Source organism: Thunnus thynnus, chromosome 16 (assembly GCF_963924715.1).
Source record: "Thunnus thynnus chromosome 16, fThuThy2.1, whole genome shotgun sequence".
In the NCBI taxonomy this organism is placed as follows: Eukaryota; Metazoa; Chordata; class Actinopteri; order Scombriformes; family Scombridae; genus Thunnus; species Thunnus thynnus.
In genome coordinates this window covers 17469095-17492990 of record NC_089532.1, presented here as the reverse complement: position 1 = coordinate 17492990, position 23896 = coordinate 17469095, and the positions used below count along the sequence as shown (strand labels likewise).

The 23896-nt window shown below is 44.7% G+C and overlaps 1 protein-coding gene across 2 annotated transcripts in view; it reads left to right on the top strand.

The window, feature by feature from the left end:
* Positions 1–23896, top strand: part of kif26ab (kinesin family member 26Ab) — a 66844-nt gene that overhangs the window by 33365 nt on the left and 9583 nt on the right. The window contains exons 1-6 of one of the 2 annotated variants that reach the window (XM_067613633.1): positions 13772–14615; positions 17098–17281; positions 20119–20331; positions 21404–21497; positions 22108–22370; positions 23224–23407. In XM_067613633.1, the coding sequence (XP_067469734.1) occupies positions 14599–14615; positions 17098–17281; positions 20119–20331; positions 21404–21497; positions 22108–22370; positions 23224–23407 (955 nt within the window). In that variant the 5' untranslated portion in view covers positions 13772–14598. Of the gene's footprint in view, positions 1–13771; positions 14616–17097; positions 17282–20118; positions 20332–21403; positions 21498–22107; positions 22371–23223; positions 23408–23896 lie in introns of those variants that run through there. The other variant, XM_067613632.1, reaches the window with a different exon arrangement.

Genomic DNA, 23896 nt, shown 5'->3' with positions numbered 1-23896 from the left:
CTGATTTATTAGTTCTCATGTTTTCTTTGGACCTGAGCTCAAAAAGAGTAGGATGCAGAGCAGTGTCTAGCCAGTCAGTGTGGGCTAGACACTAAGCGCAGGAGGTGGAGAGGGAGGTGGACTTGTTTTTTCCCTTGTAGCAGGTCCTGGTGGGGCAGAAGGGGGTGGTGGTGGAAGTACGGTGAAGGGTTCCACCTTTCATTTCATCCCAAAGATAATTTGCTGCCAAGAATGTGGTGTTTTACTTGGCCCTGGAGAAACACAATGATGACGGGCCAGCTTTAAACAGCATCACATTCCACAGATATAGAAAGGGTGGTGGAGATGCACTGTGGCTGATTTGAAGCACACCCACTTCCTGACCCTCTGCAGCTGTTGCCTGCAACAGGAATATCATCATCATCATCATCACAATGTGGTTGTCTTTGTTTCATCTTTCATCTGTTTCATCTGCATCACTGCTGATTGAAATGTAACTCCCCAGAAGTCAAAATGAATTGAATCAATCAACAGATTTTCTTGTTTTCTTGCTGTTCTGCTAGTGCTCGAATTTGAAAAAGGAAATTGTGATGAAATGAGTGTTTTAGACTTGATTGAAAACTCATATCTGATTAGTATTCCTTTTTGTACACGAAAGATACAATTAGTGGGATGCATGTGCAAATCCAGAGAGCCCAGGATGTAGGAGCTGAATAACCAAACAGCAGTTTCTACCCCAGCGGAGTGGAGAAGGCTCCTTAGACACTTGTCTGACATTCACTAACACCGTTCCACTCAGAGATGAAATTTTAATTAGAATGCAATTAGCTAGACTAGCTAGTGTGGTGCTGAGAGAAAAGAAAAGAGCCATGAACAAAAGAAATTCACTGTTTAATTTTTCATTGGAAAAATAAGCCAACCGTTCAACTGGATAAAAAAGCCTTTAATTTGTTTCATTTAAGATATTTACTGAATTGAAAAATCATTTTAATATAAATGTCGATGTGATAACTACAGCCCAGCAGGTCAGAGTCACATTTTTGACAAGTCTATTGCATGAATTAGGCAAGTAATGTGTCCCCTCAGATTAATAATTTGTGCCCCCAAATTACTTAATTGTGCTTTTTAGTTACTGATGGCATTTTTCAGTTGTGTTTCGGTCTCATGCGAGCACTCGAGTTCCGCTGGCACACTGTGAGTGTTTTTCCACAGCACAGCAAGGTAAAATAAGTTATCTACCTGTTGGAGGGGTGCTGTTTGCAGAAAATGCAGTAAGAGCCTGTTGTCTGCAGCTTTTCATCAAACATCTCACTACAGCTGTTCCTGCTTGTACTATTCGTCATTATTATAATTCATTATTTTTAACTGATCCACTGTACAAATAGCTCCAAATATCTCCACATCTTGTCGTGTAGACCTGTTTTTATTGAAGAGTAGCGCTGCTATCGTCACAGGTTGGCTTGGCATGGCTTAAACGGACCAACCCGGGCTTACTGAAAACCCCATAAATACCTTCAAAATTTGCTAATAGCGTTAAGTTATAAGAACTGAACTTACAGGTTCTTTTGGTTAGTTACAATTCTTTCTCTTAGATTTTGACACTAAATTTATGCGTTAATTTCAGTAAATATACTTTGTTATTAAATGCAACATTTTGTTATTCTGACACCCCTTAAATATTCTCTTACATGGTAACAGATTGTTTCTGTTAATTGGCATAGACACATTATTTGAAAGAATTGCCTACTTATTTAAGAGAGCATTGCTCATTTGTGCACATGAATATCAGAGTGCCAGACTGTGTAGAAAGAAGAGAAAGTGCTTTTAGTCTCTGCGTTGTTCCCTTTGTGAGAATTTTCCCATAGAGGACGAACAACCATGAATTATCTTGTGATGCCTCTATTTTCAGAGAATAGAAAACGTCTTTGATCACGCAGTGAATGTATCTTTTAGAGCATTTTTGAAATACCAGTCATAAAATCTTGCTTTCATCCTGCTTCCTGTCTCTGATAATTGACGAAAGTACCCTGAAACAGAGATGACCCTGAGGTCAGTAATGACCAATTGGCAATTACACCGACCATACAGTTGCAGGGAGACAGAAGGAGTCAAGGGTCAAACTCTGTCCGAATCATGTGTGCGTGTGCATGTGTGCATATCATTATGTGTGTATGTGTTTGCCAGTGTATTACTTGGGGAGGGTGGGGATAATGAATTTAGAGCCATGTGTTCAGCTGACTAGCACGTTAAGCCCTGATTGCCTTGTGACAGAGCATATGATTAGTGTATTGACATAGCGTTGTGTAATGAAACCAGGCGGACCTCACAGCAGGGGCTAGACTGTGTGGCTAACTGCTGCCTCACAGATCCTTCAACCCATCTTTCTGTTCCATTAACACCTACTGATTGTGACGGTGTGTTTATTACCACAGGGCCCGTGGGATTTCTCATTGCGCACTACTGAGAGGAGTAGACTGCTCAGTTTGCAGTCTACTTTTCTCAGTGTGCTCATGTCTGCATAACAGCGTGAGATAGTTTCCATGGTCTATTTATTGGTCCCTTGTTTATGTTTGTTTGCTGAGAGTTACTCCCTCTGTCACTTTCTCACACTAATCATACTCAGGAGAGGGATTATTTAAACACGTTAAAGGTTCAGGGAGATAATGAATAGAAGCAATATAAGACCTTGAATGCACAACAAGTCAGGTAAAGAGTCAGGGGCACCGTAGGCTACAAAGGTGGCACACAGGCTGGCGGACGGGCTGTTGCAGAACTGGGACAGCTGTTTGCTGGAATGCGGCCCTGGAGGAGTGTCAGGAGGAAGTGGTTTTATGGTCGTCCATCGCCGCCCTGCAGCTGCTGCCCAGGTGAGGGTTTGCGCAGTAATGACTGTGATTGTGCAGAAGGAATCCTCCTGTAATTGTGGCAGCAGGGCCATTTAGCCTCTGTTCTCCTACACACACAAGACCCTGCTTTTGTGTCCACATCACTCACTCTACACTTCATCCCCCAGGCTCCTCTGAGTAACCATAGAAACAAGTCATTAGCTTGTGGGAATAAAATGTGACTGATTTTTCTTTTCACAAGTGGAGATTGGAAATCAGGAAGTTGAAATAGGCCTCTCTATTCCACTGGACTATAATTTAGTCAGAGGGAGGGACAAGCATCTCTTCAATAATGAGACCTGTGTGTGGAAGTGGAAGCACTGCAGGATCACAAGTGCTTGTTCTTGTTCTGAACAACATATGTTGGATAACTTACTGGAGTCCATTGTCCAATCAGTGTATAGTGTGATTGTGTATGAAGTTTTCATGAGGAGCTTGGCTAGTCAGTCCTTCCTGTTTGTTTGTAAAGGAGACAGTGATAACGTCATGTGTTGCTGGAGCAGATAGTTCAGTGAGGAAGAGCCAGCTTACATTCATGCTAAATACTTTCATGGCAGGGGTGATCCACAAAGAGAGGCTTGAGGCAGACAAAGCAGGACAGTGCTGTGTTTGGTTGGCTGTGCTGATGATTGACAGCAGGGATCTCTGTCAGTGAGAGGCAGGGCAGATTATGTGGAGCAGAGGGGTCTACTGAGCACAGAGGATCTGGCCCACATGGCAGGGAGATAAAGATACAGAAGAGGACGGTAGCTGCCTGGGACGAATGTGCTTGTAAATGTTGTCATTCAGAAGGTGTGCTCAGGCTGATGCTCAATTCTGACAGCATCAGGAGCAGGAGGTCTGTACATGTGGAGAAGAATATTGGATTCACTACCATGGGAGTCAAGTAAGTTGTGTTGTACACTGGCAACAGTGAGCTCACTTGGGTATGTGATACCCTTCGTGTGTGTGTTTGTGTTGTACGTGCAGCCAAATGTATGTTTGGGTGTAGTTTTTCGATTCTGCTCGCTGAGCTGCGGTGTCTACTGTTTTTCTTTTCTCCCCATCTCTCTCTTTCCTCTCTCTCTCTCTTTATCTTTCTTTCTGTGTTGCTCTTACTCTCCTCTGCTCTGTGGAATGTGCAGTTTTGTGCAGTTGGAGTTGGACTGTCTGTTCCCCGGAGGTGAGAGGGTAATGGTTTTGTTGTCAAGCCACAGCGAGATGGATTCCTCCACCAGAGCGAGAGTGTGAGCAGAATGTATAGCATGGCAGAAAACATGCTGCTGAAACGCTGGCTCCATTTTGAGGAAACTGCCACAGTGGAGCTGAAATGTTAATACTACCTCTACCTTCACCGGCTGACAAATGAAAATTGATTCATATTAATCTGTTGAATCTGAGCAACACATGCCCGGGGCAGCGAATTGCTCATCAGAAGTATTGAGTGGGTGGTAGCTGGGATGGTTGAGCTGCTCTGTGGTATTTGTCTTTGTTTACTGTGGGATAGAACACCAGCTGGTATTTTCCTGCCATAATCAGGCTGATGGGACTAATGGCTGCCTCTGTGCAGTGGCAGACACAGTGGCAGCACCAGCTGAGGCCATGAAGGGGCTGCAGCCTGTAGATAAGCCCAGGTGTGATTCCATCCAAGGCCTGTTAGGCGCCGTCAAGGCTGAGGTGTTGATGGAGTTCCAGTCTGGCCTTGCAGCCTCAGGCATCTACAGCAGGTAGATACATCCTACTACCATCATGTACCTTCTCAACCACCCTTAAACAGCGACGTGTTGCCTCCCTTTGATTCATAATCCTCCATGTTACTCAGGAAACAGACATCAGTGTGTTCTGATATAAAGATACAGATTTAATCTTTGTCGTATCAAACATTGCCACAGAAAAAATATGTTCAGACAGAGTGGCTCATATATTGCATACTCCAAATGAGTTTACACTGAATATTGCATGAGAAATTTTCATTTCATTTCATTTCATTCTGCATGTTACTCACATAATTTGTGTTGAGAAGAAGTACAGATCTTGAGGTTTTGGATTCCCTTGCCTATTTCTGGGTGTTTGTCTCATCACTGAGATATGATAACATGGTGTGATAGTGTTGTGTATCCTGCAGCACCAGGGTGATGGGCACTGTTGTGACGGGCAGTGTGGAATCACTTGTGCCTGTCATAATGAATGGCCAAGAGCTCCAGTGATCGAGAAAAAGAAAAGCAGAGGGTTTGTTGCAGCCTGCGCGAGGGATAACCCTGTGCCCTCTTCCCTGTTCCCCCAAATAAACCCCTGAGTCAGGAAGTCTGTCTGGCCCACTCACATAGCCTGGAGGGGGGTGCATAGGAGGGGGGCGTTTGCCAGAGCTGACAAACAAAGGACTGAAACGCTGACTCAAGCCTGTGCACTCACCCTGGGTCCACGTGTACTAAGCCCTGCAGGGAGAGGGGAAAGCACTGCTATCCACTCCTGACAGATTCCTTTCACATGTGGAGAAATGAGAGGATGTGGAGAATACGTAGACTTCTGTCCTGTGGGCTTGTCACCCAACAAGGGCCTGCCTTTGTCTCAGCATGTTGGTAGTGGTGATCAAAAAGGCAAGGTTGTGTGTCCAGTTGAGTGTGGGCAGGAGAGGTCGAGCCCTCAGCATCAATCCATTTCCAGCTCTGTTTGCCTGCCCACATCAAGCATTCCCCATTCAGCTGTATAACGACTCGGCTAGTTGCCCACAGGGCTCCATGATCAGTACATTAGTGTTTAGTTATCGCGCTTGACTCTGCAGAATTCTCTACCCCTTAGCCTGTTGAATGGATATTATGCGTCATGCCTGTGGGGGCTGAGGGATGCCATCTAAACCTCTTTAGTGTCCCTCAGTGAAAGGTGTCATGCAAATGGAGTCTATTATGATTGTCATTACAGCTGCAGTCACTTCTGCATTGTGGCAGTGTGAGAGTGTGGTGGAATAAGAAAGAGTGAATTGTGGTAGCTGATGGCAGGGAATATACGTTGAGGAATTTTATGACCTATTGTGTGCAGACGCAGAATAGAGCCGGTGGCCTCTGCTCCCACGAGCGCACCCTGTCTTTATGTCTTACAATCCGGAGAAACAAAGACGGCTCCTGGTGGGCCTCTAAGGCATCACTGCTCCTCAGCGCTCAGGCCTTCTATTCCACATGAATAACTAATAGCTGCCTAATAAGTGGTGGTAAATTGATTTCCCCAAACACTAGTGCTTTATTTTTTCAGAAACGCACACGCACAGTACCCCCATCTTGTTTGTAATTGGGAGGGGCCCAGCTTTTTTACGGATGGAGCTCAGATTACCATTGAGGATAAGGGCATTGTCGGGACAGGTGATTTAGCTTTTACCTCATCACCCACAGCCTCAATAGCTGAACCATTTCACCTCCATCACATCACAGTGTCTTTTAAAATCTCTACCGAGTGTTAGCTTGGCTGCCGGGGGTTTAAAATTGTTCAGTCAGCCAAATGGCAACTGTGGGGAGTTGGAAACGAGGAATAATGGGATTGATGAGACTGATGACACATACTGTTTATTGGTGACAGAATTCATCATGTGCAAAAGTATAGAATTAACCTTTGGCTGCACTGTAGACAGGCACAATAAACAGAATATTCAGCCACATTACGACACAAGGGAAACATACAATAGTGGAGCTTCTAGTGCCTTTTCCACATCATATTTGTGTACTTCATAGTAGAGAATTGGTAAAGATTAAAGAGTTATCGTGTAGGATATTGTGCCCCAGTACACTCTTTGTAGGATTATGTATGAATTAAGCAAACTCCTCGGACACGTGCAAAACTGCTGTGTCAAACTAAAAGTAGCAATGAGGGTTTATCTCCTCTTTGTTTCTCTTGCTGCTTTCTGCATGTGCGTCGTCTTGAATGGAGAGGATTATAGTCTGTAATCGGTTCACGACCCAGCATGTGAGAGCCAGCTGCAGTGTGCTAAAAATCCCATTATCCCCATACGCTCTATGTGGCCGAGTGAGCGTTGCTGTGTGTGTTTCTGTGGTTGACTTTATGAGTGTGTGATACAGGATAAACTGCTTAACTTGAGTAATGCGGTTGTAGTCACTAAGTCACGTCTTTTCCTCTCACATTTCCTCACTCAGTTAGACCAGTATTCTTCTTTCTATCTGCATCTGTAATGTGTTTATTGATCTGCATGATCCAAATAATTCATTCTCTCTTCCCTCCAAAGAGTTGATTTTTTACTTATTTATTTTTGTAGTTCTCTTTATATCCTGTCCTTATCTAGCACCTTTCAGGAAGTTGCACCTTCAGTCTTGTTGTACTGCCATGCAATGACAATAAAGGCATTCTATTTTACTCTATTCCATTCAAAGATATTTCACTCCATCCTCTACTCCCAGATCTGCTACCATGGCCATCTTGCTGACAGTACAGCTTATTTCACCTGACTTGGACCCCCTTCAGTTTTTGTTAGGTCGCCTATTGACTTGAATATAGATGAAAGATTAAGAAACACATGTTGGAACTCCCCTCCCCCTGCTTTCTGTCTCTCCGGATGGCCCACTGATTAATCACTCCCAAATGTCCTCAGCAGCCTGCGGGCCTGTTTGTTGTGATAGCTTCTGTGTGGAGAAGTGCAAATAAATAATCGCTAGGTGTCTTATCCTGGCAGCAAGTGATTAATAAAGCAGGGAAGTGGAACAGAAGTATGCTTGCTTTCTTCCCCTCTGTCTGTCTCTCCCACACTCATCATGCTCGTAAGTTCTGATATGATGTAATGTATTGATTTAAAAGGGCATTATATTTGATTGGGGAGGCATCTCGTGTTAATAATCTTCCCGATTTGGCCTCCACTGTGTGCTGCACTGATTTCCAAGATAGAAAATGTCATTCAGTTGGCAATGACGTGCCAAGAGTTCTTCTCCGCTTGCCCTGAGCAGCCTTCCTGAGGTTTCAAGGGAAGACGTGGGTGGGATGTTGGGTGAATCGAAGTTCAACGTGTGTATTGAGAGTGTGAAGTTATTCCAGATTCTCTGCAGCCTTGGAGAGGAACGTAGCAGAATACCTAGAGCAGTGTCTGAGGAGCACAGTGAAAATGCACTGGAAAAGATGAAAGCAGCTGTTAATCTTTGTCAGCAGTGCCAGGGGTGGGGAGGCTGCAGTCTGCAGTGCAGGGAAGAACATGTCTTCATTATCATCTGTCACCCATCAGCTGAAAAAGTGAAATTTCTTCCAAGACTTTTTGTTTTTGCTGGCTGAACCAATTTTGACGTGATAGCTGAGTATTTTCCTTGCTTGCATCCAAAGCTGCAATTTTCTGGAAGCCCCTGGTAAACAAGTTACAGTCAATTGCTAGAGATTTTCCTTCAAGGACCTTTTGACTCTCATTGCAGGTATTTCCAATTCTTTCCTCTAGGGGCCTTAAATTGGCCCCTTTTTCGCATTGACTGACAAATGGGCCCTGCAGAGCTGAAGTCCTGTGCTTTGTTCACCTCTCCATGGCCTAATGTTCAAGCTAGTTAAGGCCATATTAGCAAGATGTGATCCTGAATGCCAGGCAGAACAATAAAATGAACTGTAAATAGAATTATAGCCCCTGACTTTTATCCCCAAATTTCCTTCCTTTGCTTGTCTTAAGTCCTCCTTAAGCCTAGTTTGGCAAGAGAGCTTTGTGGCCTCTCCGCGTAGGGAATGGGGGTGGTTGGGGTGTGACTAGCAGTGGGGATTTGTGTAGATATAATGCTTTATGGGCAGAGCAGGAAATACAAAAGCAAGAAAGTTATTGTTACAGGAATGAATGAGGGTTTGTCACACATCCCTGTGGTGTGTTAATGTGGCAAAAAAAATCTCACCTCCATCCTTAAGGGGCTAATCTTGGCATAGACACAGAGCTTTTTTGCACAGTCCTTAGACCAAGTGAGGGTCTGTTGGCATTGGTCTTTTCCTCTTGATCTGATGTTTAAAGACACAGAAGATAAATCTGCTTAAGATTATTCCCTTGAAAGTTCATGACAAAATCAAAGTAAAATGGAGGGACATTTATCCCTGTGTTGATACGAGCCAGTTGCTTACCCTGATCTCCTGTAGCACCAAACCAGGCTTTCTTGAATATTGATGAGTTTTTTTACTTTTTGGCACCAACTGTTCCATTTATTCTTGGCCGACTGGGGATTCCCATCTTTGGGAATAAAGCAATTCTGAGCTGGCTGTGGCATAGCCCCAACGATCATTTTTTTCCTGTTTCTTTCTCAGGCAGAAAATGATTTACCTCCTCATAGACAGCGCCTCACTGGCACAGAGCCAGGCCCAGTGATCGAAGAGAGGACTTGGCTGTACACCCTTCTGCTCCCTCTCTCACTCTCTCTTTCTTTCTGCGTCTGTTGCTTTTTCCTCTTAATGCATTTGGAGATTCTTACCCCTATTCCATCTCAGTGATCTCTAATTTATTATTTTTTTCATCACCATCCTTACCCCGGCACTGCTTTCCTCCCTGTTCCCCACTTGCACTCCCTTTCTTTTTCTTTTTTTCCCCCAATGTCTCAAATGATCCCCCGTTATTCAAACTATTCTCCAGAGGATGCCCTAATCCCTCGTTTTCCACCTCAGTCCACAGACCGTTTCAAAAGGGTTCTGAGGAGACCGTGACAGAACAGGTTTAGAAACCTCTGGTAGAATTTAGGATTTATTTACACAAAGCTGCATGTTTCTTTCTTGCTCTGACAGGAGAGCTCTTTTGAATCTGTATTATGACATGAATATGAAAAGTCAGTTGCGAAAGGCGACATTAGTTTTTGTGGGGAACATTTTCTTTTCTATGAGAACACATTGTATTCACAGATGTTACATGAATGCATTTGGCCTTACCTAATTGGCCTGGGATTGGTGCAGTGAAGATGTGTGTGCAGCCTTGGGCTGTCAGCAGTCAGCACACAAATGATGCCCCATTTGGTATTCTGTGTCCAAGGCCAGACACTGTCCAGTAACAAAAGGCTTGTTGAACACCTTGTTGGAACAAAGAGCTTTTCTAAAAGGCCTTGGTCCAATGTGTTTGGAATGTGCCGGGCAGGATATTGCTCAGATAACTGGACATCACATTCATTGCTGTCTGGTTTAGCTGAGATCCGTTTATCTATTTTTGAGGATTTATAGAAAGTCTATAAATCCTGGCCTGGAGGTGTTTGGCAACTTCCTGCAAAATGCGGCTGTGTAAATCAACACAGGAGAGAGGAGCTCTACCTTTGGACTACCATTAAAACAGCCGAGCAGGACGAAACAGGCTGGCAGTCAGTTAAAAGCTTCAGAGCTTTGGATTGATAAGATTCAACTGACAGCCAGATAAGCCTGTTAGTTCTCTCTTCCATTTTAATGTATCCTGAGCTGCCGAAGGAGAGAGGAAACACATTTTTCAAAATGACTGCAAAGATCTGGGTTTTGGTTGATGCTAATCTGAATCTGAATGATAAGATAACTGCACTGCCCGCTTCTGTATCTCCAGGTGGGAGATTTTTCAGCTATTGTGAAGTAAACTTGCACATTTTTGCTACAATTAACATTTGCTGAACCACATTCCAAGATTAATCGCTATATTCAGGATGTTGAAGTCTCAGGCATTAGTTGTTTTGAGTGATTTAGGGTAAAGGAGAGGAAGTAAGAAAAACAAAATTAATGTTTACACCAGTGGTCCCTTAATTGCAGGGGGACCTTAGTAAGGAGACAGGCTCATTACCAGACTAAACCTCAGTGCCACACAGAAGGGTTGGATGCTTATTCATATTCTCTTCACATTCAACAGCCTGTTCATCTGTTACTGTCCCAAAGCCACATATTTCCTTGGTTAAGATTAAGAGCCCCCTCAAAGTTTAGTGTTGGGGTAATGCATATATTTATACACAAATGACCATACATCTGGCGGATGGTGACGCTCAAAGCAAACAGTCGTCTGTGATCTACTGAGATTCAGCTACTATCGAGTGACTTTGAGAAAAAGCATTTTATGGTGAGCGTTTGCCTTGTATTTAATGATCGGCATCCTGACCTCGCTAGTAAATTTTGTCTGGGTGGGCCTTCCTGCTGCCAGGGCTGGTTGGCAGAGTATGACATCATCTACTCTTGCCTGTGCACCAGATGAATGTGTGTGCACTCACAGGTTGATGTCATGGACGCTTAATCACTGAAGTTCACTTAACCATTGAAGCTTAGCAGTGGCTGGGACAGGCTGCGGATGACCTGGGAACATGGCCATTTAGGCCGGCACAGATATGCAGATTTACTTTAATCCAATCCCAATTTGGCAAAGAGCAAACCGTGCAGCAATGACTGTCTGCACTGTCGAGTCTGAACATCAGTCTGGTGCTCTTGCCTTAACTAAACTAAGTCTGTATTTCTCCTGTAGTTGAGCTCAGATGGTAGATTTATGTTATTCCCCCACACCTTTGGGGCAAAGGGCTGTTTGATCGTGTCAAGGGCAGCCCATCAATAAGACAGTGTGTACTGATTTTAGCTCAGGGGAGGTTTCCTATTGATTATCTTTTGACTCAAAAACATAGCACCTCACCTGATAGACCAACACACATCCACCCCAATCAATCATGACCATCTGCTGATATGGCATTTTGGGCTTGACAGTCTTTCCAGCACACAACATGACCTCATGCATCTAAATCCACTTTAAAACATTTCACAAATGCCTTTACTCATTTACTGAATCCAGGATAAATTCTGAAAGTCTCCAACAGCGAGTGAGCCTGACTCATTGTGCTGTAGTCATTATTATTGCATGGTGTTGAGGCTGGCCGGAGCCCAGTATTCCCATCACCATTCATGAAGAGGTATTCTGGCCAGCTAATCAGCAGCAGTGTGTGGCAGACTCACTGTGGGGGTGGGGGGGGCTAAAGCAGTCTGATATCAGATCCAGTGATCTGATTCCTGCATGAATGGCCAGAGCAGTCTTATCTTGTCTGCAGAGGGAAAAAAGGAGAATCACAGAAAGGAAATGTCAAGGATAGTAAATGTGGCCAACATGGTAATTAGCTACAGCAAAGGGCTACCTAAAGAGCTGTATAGTTGGACTGTAGAACAGAGACAAATTTGCACAAACAAGCTAATGGGTGTGCCAGCTAATGATTCTCTGGGGCTGAGGAATTTCTCTTGTTAATTTGACAAAGCTTGAAAAGAGGGCTGGAGCGATTACGGACGGCAGACAAAAGTGAAGCTTTGAAAGCATCAGGCGAACACAGCTTCTCCACTCTCTCTGTTCTGCAGTCATTGACCTCCTCTCCTTCTTCCTCACTGTCACTCCCTCCATAGGTGAGGACGGAATCTAGATATCCTTTCTTGAACAAAAGCGCCAGGAGACCTTTTACTTCAAATGGTCCTTGATTTTACGTCTGTCTTCTTTTGGCTCATTTATATATATTACAATCATTATCTGTCCCAAAGGTCTGTTCAGAAGCAGACAGTGATGGAGCTGAAAGGCTATCAGGACAGTTCCAACTGTGACTGTTCCCAATTATTACATCAACTTGATATATAACACTTGAAACCACACACAGGGCAGCGGCAATGGGCATGAGACTAATGACTGGTTGCACTGTCAGGGAGACCAATGTCCACATTAGTATTGTCTTCTACTCATTGAGTGTTGGCAATACTGATTCAAAAGGTTTCAGTGTTATGGAAACAAAGCTTCAGGAGACAGTTCTTGCACTTTGAAATAAACTCACCTCAGGCAAATTAATTTGATACATGGCAGGAAAGCAGAGGTAAGCGTGCTGTGGCAAGGAGGAAGGTAAAGGTTATGTGATATATCAAACCGCTTCATTACTATACTGTGCTCTCCAAATAGGTAGGCATTGCTGGGTTTTATTTTTTTTTTTTTGCCTCCAAATTTAATCCAGCAGAGTTCATATAAGGGGCACTGTGTCAGAATGAGAGAGGCAGAGGGAGCTTGGTGTGTGTTTGTGCTGAATGTACTTTCATCTGGCATGTCTCACACCCACTCTGTCTGCCGATATGTTGTAGTAGGCACTCTACAGCCAAAGCAGCAGCCTTTCAAACAAGACTGGCTGGTCGGGGGCTGAGAGAGCTTACTGGTAAATTGGCAGCCCAGGGAATACAGGGCACTCTCACCCCGGCGCTCGCCCACTCACATGCTTTCATTCCCCTTTTTACCCTTGACCATTGACTGACTGCACTCCCTCTCACTGGCCAGCATAAATCTGCCTTTCTAAGATGTCATCTGTTCATTGTCTGCCTTCTCCCTCTCTTTCCCTTGGTCTCAATCTTTTTTTTAATCTCTGTCAGCTTTCCTATTGAGTCAGAGCATCGCTCATTCAGGCAATCCATCTTTGTGCTCTTAAGTACTGTATATCCTTCCTTATCTGTGTGTCACTCCTTATGATTAATAACATTCTCATTCATCTGCTTAATTACATCCTTCAACAAAGGCAAAAAAATACAAATGTGCACAAGTGTACACTCACTACCCACACAAACATGGAAACACACATACACACTAACACTCATGCATGCATGCACTGTAGGCATACTAACCAAATCTGTTTGAAGTGTGGGACCCTAAAAGAAGAGAGGGCTCCTGTATGCATTAAGTATTCATCTGACGTGCGGTGGGGTGCAAACGTGTGTGTGTGTGTGTTGGGGTTTATATGAGACATTGTGTGTGTGTGTGTGTGTGGGTAGAGAGAAAAAGAGAGTACTCGCAAATTGCGCCGCGAGCAGCCAGCAATCGAGCGCTGACACCTCGTCTGGCAGTCGGAGGGAAAATGGGCTGGGCTGAGGAAAGAAAGAGAGAGAGAGGGAGGGAGGGAGGCAGGGATAGAGGAGGGAGCGTATGTGTGTGTGAGAGAGAGGCAGGGAGAGAGAGAGAGAGAGAGAGAGAGAGAGAGAGAGACACACAGCAGGACAGCTGCCAGCATTTCTCCGATAGCAGGAGAAGGACCGAGAGGCGGAACAGGAGTAGGAATTCTCCTCATTCTCAGCCACCCAAGGAAATCTTCCAGCCCAGTCTGGCGTGCTGGTTCTCACCCCCTCCTCCTGCCTGTGAGCGGCAGAGACTCTGGGAAGGACACAGGCATCAGGACCTGCAGTCACTTGCAGCAACCTCACCACGGTGGATTAACTGAATGAGAGAAAACCATGCAGCCTGTGGGATGAATGCGGAATTGGATGTGAAAGAAGTGGAGAAAAGGGAAAACAAAGCTGAGCTGGAGTGCAAGCTGTTGCTGGGTTTTTGCATCTTTGAACTGAAGCTGAACTTTTGCCGGTGAAGAGGAATGGGAATAGTTAGAGGGGCTTTAGTGGCGTATGAACAGACGAGGTGCTCCTTCTCATCCTGACACCGTTCTTTCCTCATTTCAAGAAGCTTTCTGGACTACCTGCACCCCCTCACTGTGAACGTACAGCTTTCCCTGCAGGGTACTCATCCTGTCTGCCCACCTCCAACCTGCCCCACCTGGCACTTGTTCCATTTAGTTACTATGACACCCACGCCTCCTCCTCCTCATCCTCCCTCCACCCCTCCAGTCCCTTACAAACCTCTGTGAAATCAAGTGGAACCTCGATGATTGCGATCGGAGCAAAGAGGACCCCCGTGCCCCAACTAGTGAGCAGCCCCGCCTCGCTCTGTTCTCGGCGTATCAAATGTGCAAGTAATGGAGAACACCGACAACACAGACATGGACTGCAAAGTTGAACTCTATCAGTTGTCTGTTTTTTGACTATGAGCATAAACTAGATAATGGATTGGAAAGAGTTGTAAGTACACCACCGCAGCATTTTCTTACTGGTGCATGTTTTTTTTAGTACTCAACAGAGTGTGATTATGTGAATATTTCTTACAAACTTAAAACTGACACTGACCGATATCAGAGCCTCTACTATACTAGATGTTTTTTTCCCCTTTAGACCAAGTTGTGTGGGGAAACAGCTTCATTAACATGGGGATTGGGAGTGAACAGGTGGACAAGCTGTTGTGGGCATAGAAATGTGCCTCTCCTCACCGCCTATTTTCCATTGACTGATCATATAGTTGAGAGAGGAAGAGAGAAGGAAGGAGGGAGAGGTAGAGAGAGAAAATGCAATTAATTCCCCTGTGTGTTTGTGGTTATGGTGAAAAAATAGCAATATCATCCCTTTTTCTCACTTTCCATCCAAGAACATGTGAATCAATTGTCATTGTGCAGCATGAATTAAAGCTCAAGGTTACAAGCCTAGCTTTGGGCTGTGAACACTCCTCATTGGTCAAGACAATTATAAATCACTATAGTGCTCTTACCAGCCTTTTTTCCCCTACCTGGGGTCTTATGATGACACCCTGATGCTTGATTTATCTCTTTGCTGAAGCAGGAAAAAGACAGAATGAGGTGAGAGACAGACACAGAGACAGGGTACATTTATCTTGAATGAATGTGCTGCGGATAGCTCTCATAAATGCGCATACACACTCACAAGCCCACATACACACGCATGCAGTCGCACACAGCCACGTGCGCTCCAGTGTAGTTTCCCCTTTCTTTCTATCCGTCTCACATTCATCTGTTCCATCTCATTTTTTTTTTTCAGTCACACGAGCCGACTCACATGCTATCACACATAGGCAGTTCCCTGGGGAGAGCCTTCTCCTGTAGCCTTCTTGGATGCAATAATTATTCCATCAGTCGGCGTGTGTTCCCTGATTGTGCTCTTGGGCTGTCGCTGCAGGGGGGTGTACAGTGGAGAGGGGAGTGTTGAGGAGAAGAGGGGGGCCAGTTGTCACTCCAGGATGCAGGGTGGGGAGGGGGTTGTGTTTTTGGCAACAGCCCACCCAGTCCTGTCCGGAGGAGCCCAAAGCAGGACTAATGAGCTCAGGCTGGCCTCTTAGGAAACTGCTGCTCACCAGAACACACATGGGTCTGCTCTTTTTCGCTCTCTCTCTCTCTCTCTCCCTCTTTCTCTTTTTCATATGCTCTACTTCTTCTACTTCTCCTAAAATCCCTTGCTCTGCAGATTTTTCATCTTTCAATCTCTCACTCTAATTTTCTTTCATTCTCTATGCCACTCTTCCCCCCATGTTGACAAGCGTCTCTTTGTCTCCCTTACATTTCTCTGAAATCTGACTGCTTGAGTGAAAACCATTTTGAGTGCATTCGAATATCCTTGGGGTATTACTTTTCTCCCTGACCTTGAATTTCCAGCTGAGGTGCAGTGTTAGCTGATCCAAGGCGATGCCATACCTGGAACCACTCTAAAAGTCTGGCCAGATTCCCTGCAGGCCAAGCAGAGATATTGGTGCTGCCCTTTGAGTTTAGACAGCATAAAACACATGGGCCTGACTGAGTCGGCCCTGTGACTAATCTATGTCTCCCCAGCACTGACTCTGGGAGACAAGAGGGCAGGATGACAGTGGATTTTAATTAGAAGACTGTCAAAAACCTTGCTTCTGTTACAGCAGAGAGCACTGTTAGGTGCCAGCACAGCAGAGCTTTTCAGACAGCCATTCGTCTATCTAGATATGACTTAAGTAGAGGAGACAGGTAAGGCTTAATTACCTGCCTTTCATCTAGTGGTGATGGTCTGCTTACTCATTGTATATGACCCGAACTGCTAACAAACACCGCATGCTCCAGCTTTGACTGAAATCACAGGCAAATATAATCTGTCATAATTGCTTAGTTTCAGTAAGATGGACATGATTTTATCCCAGAGGGCAGTGTTCCAACTGTCCTCGCCTGTCATGTTTCTGACAGTTGTTTTATGTTTGATCAAGATAAATACATGCATTTACTGTGCCTTCCTGCTATGCCAGCCCATATTTGGTTGCTAACAGGCAGAGAGCTTTGACTAATAAACATTTATCTTATGTATTTTCAGTTTCTGTGAAAAAAAATCAGGATATAAGAGAACTCCACTGGCTTTAGTTTAAGTGGGAGGCATTACCTTTCTTAGAAGGGTATTATGAGTTGGGAGTTGGAAGAAAAGCCATTTTTAGTGTGGAGAATGGTCTGGAGTGGTAGCATAGAGTGCCTCTCCTGCTGACTTTGTTTACTTTGGGGAACTAAAAGGAGCTTGTTGACCTTTGTGTTACAGCTTCAGTGTGTGATTTCTGAAGGCTTTACAGCACACCCTCAAAAATGTCAAGCCAGACTTTTCAAATCAATAAGCCCTTGGTTCGGTACCTTTGCTTATGTTAGAATTTCCTGGCATGGTGCTTTTCTAAGTTTAGCTTCAACCCTGGGGCATTTTTGTTTTGTTCTTCTAGGGCAGCTCAGAAGCTGAACCTGTCCTCCAAGCGTAAGAAGCATCAGCCCTCGCTGCTCCACCCGCAGGAGCCCTCCATCTACCCCACCAACTTCAGCGGCATCCTGCAGGTCTCACCGCCTCCTGCCCCGCCATGCCTGCTCCGCGCCGTGTCCAAAGTGAAAGAGAATCCAGGGATGGGAAAGGTGAGAACAGACGCACATCAGCATATACACAAAAGACTTAAAGGTGTTTATTGGCTAATAATGCTCATAAAGTACAGATACAACAAATATGTACCCTCCATGTACACCCGTACACAACCCCACACACACATACAGATGCACACAAACTCATATTTGAAGGGGAGAATGCAGAGTGGCGACACACTGGTCCACAGGCAGCATGCCGTCTGGTCCAGTCCATGCAGATGTAGTCAGATAAGCCTGCTGGAATGTCATGAATTCACTCAGTTTGTGAGACCAGTATTCTTCTCTCTGAATACAGAAAGACAATAAAAACTGTAATTCACAAATCCGTGGTCACTTTAACAGTGGGATTTATAATTCCATTTTAGGTACAGTGTTTGATAATGAAAGTCAAGCTGGCAGCAATAAGACAGTCATTAAACAAAGCTGTATAAACACGTAGCTCTTCCTTTGTGGTTTATTGGGTATTGTTTGTCTGAGCTGGCGTCCTGTATTTATAAAGCAGAAGAAGTCCCCTAACAAGATTAGATCCCACCTGGATAGGAAGTGCTCGCTTCTGTTGCCAGGTATCCAGACGGTTGAGATTTCACCATATATTGTAAATCTCCCCATTGACACACAGGCTTCATAAAAAACCTGTGTTATTAACAAGCTTCTTCAAGCCCACACCTGAGGTATACCGTACATCTGTGCAGCTGAAGGGGCTGATTTCAAAGAGGGAATCAAAATGTATGACATTATTCCAAGTCTATCAGGCCTGATTTTCACGTTTTTATAAAGTAAAGCAAATACACCACTACTCTTTCTCTGTTTCTCTGTCCATGTCTCTTTTGCTTGTGGAATCACAGTTGCAATATTTTCTGTAGCCTTTTTTTGCCTGCATCTCTTTTTGCCTGCATCTGTTCCATATTAATTCAACCTAAGAAATGTCTTGTTCTTCGTCTACCATATGTGGGTCACTTCCACTTTTGACCTAGACATGGTTCTTCCGGGCATAGACAGTTGAGTAGAAGGAGGAATGCCGAGCCACACTAATGGATTTTGTGGGGGATCAAGGGACAGGGAAACAGGGGCCATTACCACGGGATTCAAGGTGTGAAAATACTGTAGGCAATCCTCTGTGGCCTCCAGTGTCTGATCTCTGCCAACATAAATAAAACTGAGACATTAGCTAGCCTGGTAGCCTCTGTCTAGTAGACAGAGGCTCAGCAGTTATATGTGGAAGCCCAGTTTAAATGTCATAGCAAATGTAATTTACTCAACATATGCACATGTCAGTCAGGATAACAGCCCCCCGCTGAGTATAAAGAGAGTTTGCACTTGGCCTGCGGAATTCATGATCAATTCACTCACTGAAAGAAAGGGATTTCCAGTGACATTGTTTCAGAGTGCTGGAGCCTGGATCTGTAGCAATATTTATATACTAGTCAGGGGAAGAATGGGCCTTTTGTGTAGGCGTGAAGACGGTGGAGACTCCCAGGCTGAGCAAAACAGTACTCTGTCATGAAGGGAAGGGAGTTAGCTGTATTTTAAGGTTTTTATTTCAGTGCCTGAGCAGCATCACAGGTACTTTTTCAAGGAGCTTTGAAATGGCTAAGGATTGAGTTCCCTATTGCATACTGTAGGATATAGAAACTGTTCAGTTGATGTAAGGCTAGGTGTAACACTAAACACTCAGGGGGTTGACGGGAACTCCAAAGACTGCTATACATATCCCAAGAACCGTTTATGTGTCCTGTCACTCAGATATATTTCCACAGTGCCTTTGGAGAAGTAGTTGAGGCATACTGTATTTCTGACCATCAGATTGTAAAGCAATATAGCGTTGTCAGAATTTCAAAAGAAGGTGATAGTAAACAGGGGTGTCATATAGCCTGACATGCACAAGCAGGACCACACCCATGCAAACCACACACAGTGCATCTGTGCAGCGTCGCAGAGGCAGGAAATGTCTTTGCTGTTGTTTGTAAATTGTGCCACCATACACAACTGGCAGAATGACTTCACTCTTGTAACCATGGCAATAACATTAGACATGAACAGGCTTGTCAGACCGGTGGTGAATCGATACCTTTAGATAGGAGCTGTCATCCTATTTAGCATACCATGCAAGAATGATGATGAACTGTACCATGACCTGTGGAATGTGTTAAGACTGTAAGCTCACTTTATGAATGTCAAACCTCAGAATGCAACAGGGTGGGTTTCGAGCCTCTTAATATGGAGCTGCCATTTTCCAGAGAGCGATAGAGGGGAGGGAGAGGAGAAGGAGGAAGAGTGAGTAGGTGGGATAAGAGGGGGGCCATATGCTCCTGCAATCCCATGCTGGTGAGCTGCTCCTGGTCCAGAAAAACAACCCGCTAGAGGGATAATCCCCCAGCATGGTGCTTCACACACATTAATCTCCACCATTTTCTGCTATGACTTTCAATACGCACCTTGCTGCCTTCCACTGACACCATTAGGCAACGTGTTGACCCATCGGGTTTGCCAGTCAACGTGAGACTTAGTGTTTCCATGGTTACCTTTGACGTCCATCAACTCTGACACAGTGGACGTGATGTCAATGCACAATGCTGAGCCATATTCTCAGTTTGGATCCTAGCCTATATTTAGAGTGCCTACCATACATTTCCTCTCTTTCCTCTGCACTGTAAGTAAAAGATGTTAAACTTAGCCTGTAATTTTTTCCTTCTCTGTGCTGAAGCTGAAAAATGCATCCTCACATCCCTCTGCTGGGTCTGCCCTTTTTTTTCATGTTTTATGCTATCTCACTTTCTAATACACCCTCTCCTTTTTGTCTCTCTGCTTATCTGGTTTACTCTGGGGTTTAGGTGAAAGTGATGATGCGTATCTGTCCATCTCTGGAGGCTGCAGACTCCTCCGAGTCTCAGTCCTTCTTGAAAGTGGACAGCAGGAAAAAGCAGCTGACCCTCTATGACCCTGCATCCAGCCCACACTCGAGTTCGGGACATAGAAGATCTGCTACTGTGGCTGTCCCAAAGATATTCGCCTTTGATGCTGTTTTTACCCAGGATGCCTCACAAGTAAGGGCCCACGGGAGATCTCTACTATATGCGTGTTTGTGTGTGTATGTATGTGTCCTTTTTTGAGGTGTCGTGTGGAGGTTTAGCCTCTCAAGGGTAAAGGAACGTCTTTATGCTGGCAGGGCGTGGCCAGGGGCTTAGAAAAAAAATGCCTGTCTTGGGTCAGGGGGCATTCTTACCAGTGTGAGCCTAACAGCTGGGCCTTTTAAGCCCTCTGGGGAATGATTTGAATCCACTCCAGTTATATCTAACCTCTCCTTCGTAAAACAGCTATATCTAATCTCAGCCCTTTGCAACCCACAGCAGGCATACTTACTGAGATCAAAGGCAAAGGTCAGATACATGTTTACTGTATGGTGACTTGAGAGCAGACCAGTTTCACTCTCTCCACTGCTTAAAACAAACACCACAGTCTTTTAATGGAATGACTGGGTCTATGTCACTCACTGCAAAATTTCCTAAATACCTATGGTCAAGTATTTTATGCTTTTCCCCATGGTGCAGTAAACTCTAAATAGCTTCAAGAGCCAAGGAGATTGTTATCACTTGAGAAAGACAGCGTCTCTGTGGCGGCGAGAGCCTTAGATCTTCTATCATACCTCCTACCTCGAGCAAGTATTTGCCTAAGTAAGCTGCTGATAGCTAAAGCCTAAATGTTGTGGCTACAGAGCTGAGGCCAAGCTGCTAGATTGTGCCGCTGGGACAGCACTGCTGGTGGCTAGCAGTAACAGCAAGCTGTTCTGCTGTTAGAGGCCTTGTTTGCAGTGTGATGTATGGGAAGTTGCCTCTGTTGCAGGAGCCTAGCCCCAGAGGACCCATGCTGAAACAGATTGCAAAAATACTCTACACGTTGCAGCACACACAAACACGCATAAACACACACAGGCTGGAGTGATGAAAAATACTGAAACCATTATTGTGATTTGGTGTAACCAATTCCAAATAACTGTTTAGTTTATAGGATATCATTATGGATTCATTGTTCTCAGTTTGCCTGTTTTATAGTATTTCTTGGATGTGACTGAGTTGTAAATTGACTGCAAGGGGGGGTGTATCTGTGTGTTTTTCACAGGCTGAGGTGTGCTCAGGGACAGTAGCTGAGGTCATCCAGTCTGTGGTGAACGGTGCAGACGGTTGCATCTTCTGCTTCGGCCAAGTCAAGCTCGGTAAGCTCCTCCACTGGCAAGAGATTAGACAAGAGCCTTTGTTAGCTGAAGAAAACTCTCATTGCCCTTTGTTAGCTACACTTGATGTCTACAATTGGCTTAGTTGTGCACTGGGGTGAGTCAAGGAATGGGAGATTGGTGGAAAGAAATGGGCAGTGAGTGTGGGGTGGGGGTGAGGGCTAAAGTGCTGCATCCAGGCTTCAGGGCTCAGTCTGTAATTAAAATCTTAGTAATTGGCCTGGCCAGTGCTCTTAGGCTGAAGGGCTTGTTCTCCTCATGCTGCTGTTTCCATCAGCTATAATTCTCCACAGAATGACTGCTTATGGAATGGGTCCTTGGATTAGCGTTTGATTTTTATTTAGCATGGAGTAGATATTACTTCCGAACCCCCACCTCAGCCATTATTAATTTTTTTCATCAGCAGTTGTTAAACACAATAACCCTCAAAAAATATCGAATGTCAGTGTATTCCTTTGTCAACGTCCTGGCCATTCCAGACAGCTTGATGAAAGAAGTAATTTTAGCTTGAACACACAGTATATGTAGCTGGCTTCTAGACACAAGGCAATATTTCCATTTCCATCCCCCTTTCTCTTTCACACATCCCCAGGCAAGACATACACCATGATTGGCAAAGACAGCTCCACTCAGAGCCTAGGCATTGTGCCCTGTGCCATTTCCTGGCTCTTCAAGCTCATCAATGAGCGCAAGGAGAAGACGGGCACACGCTTCTCTGTCCGTGTGTCTGCGGTGGAAATCTTCGGGAAGGATGAGGAGCTGAAGGACTTGCTGTCTGAGGTGTCAACAGGCAGTTTGCAGGAAGGCCAGTCCCCAGGCATCCACCTGAGAGAGGATCCCATCTGTGGCACTCAGGTGAGAAACCTTCCACCTCTCCACTCTTTCTTTGTTCGCTGATCCTTTCATTCTCTCGGTGGGTTATACAGTATTAGTCTGTCTGAGTATTGATCTCTTTCTCTCTATGATGTTGCTCATCCTCTCCCAAAGATGTTTGACTCTATCTTGTGTGTATGTGTTTTTAAATCTCTGAGGTCTTCCTAGTCAGTCTTGCTCTATCCTACCTGGCTCTGAAATCCTTTTTTTTATATTTCCACCAAAACCATCTGTGGTATTGATGGCTTTCTTCTTACCTTTGTATTGACTCTCTTGTCAGCATCCATCAGCATCTATTACTTGTGCTAGCCCTCTACAGCACAATAGAAGTATTATTGGGGGATGGTGGAAGACTGTAGGTTTGAAGTCACTCACAGATGTTGCTGTCAAATGTTGTTTTTTGGGGATCTGCATGGACTCTGACTTCAAAGGCTATGCAGTTCTGTGAAGCTCGCTCTTGCTCTTCCTCTCAGCAGCCACATGTGGGCTCCCTTCATAATGCCCTCTGCCTTCTTTCTCTCTTCCACCTCCTGCTTCCCCCTCCTCTCTTTCTGTATCTCACCACCACATCATCATCACATCCATGGTAAGGGAAGTGCCCCTGCCTCCTGCTCCACCATTACCTCTCCTAATCCTCCTCCCTCTGTGTGCATATCTGCTGTTTTAATTGCCCCGGAGACCCAGTCTAATGGGCAAGAAATGTGTGCTGGGATCCAATTAACCAGCTCCCCTCTCTTCCCCTATATTTTTTTCAGATCTGTCCTCTTTCTCAAGCACTACGTGGTCTCTTTTGCTCACCATAACCCTGTTCTCTGCACCCCTGTCCCACCAATAGCTCCAGAATCAGAGCGAGCTCCGTGCCCCGACGGCTGAGAAAGCTGCCTTCTTCCTGGATGCAGCCATCTCTGCACGCAGCACCAGTAGGCCCAATGCAGATGAGGAAGAGCGACGCAACTCCCACATGCTGTTCACACTGCACATCTACCAGTACCGCATGGAGAAGAGCGGCAAGGGAGGAAGTTAGTACTATTAGATTTATACATCTACAACTCTGCAGCAGTGTTCCTACATGTTGCCGTCACCCCTTTATGCATTAAATTAGTGTGATTGATGGTCAATTTCATGGCACTTTTCCATGTATTCTATACAGTGGAGCATCTGTGTGCAACAGTACATGATGTCCATACTTTCTCTACTTTCTCTCAATACTAATCTCTAAATAATACAGCTGTAGTGTCATTTCTTTTAACATTTCCTCCCTTACTTATGTTATGCAAAGGTGACCTACCTGTCACACTGAATAATCACAAGTCGTGATTATGTAGTGGGCTAGATAGCAAAAAATTACACTGTAAAGTAAGAAAGGAACATCAGACAAGTAACTTGCATTATTTATGGATGAATTGATTCTGGCCTCTGCAAGACATAAATTTGTTTGTATTTATATGCTGTGCTTGGGCTAACAGCGAATGAAGATTTGAAGCCATACTGACAAGAGTTTAATGTTT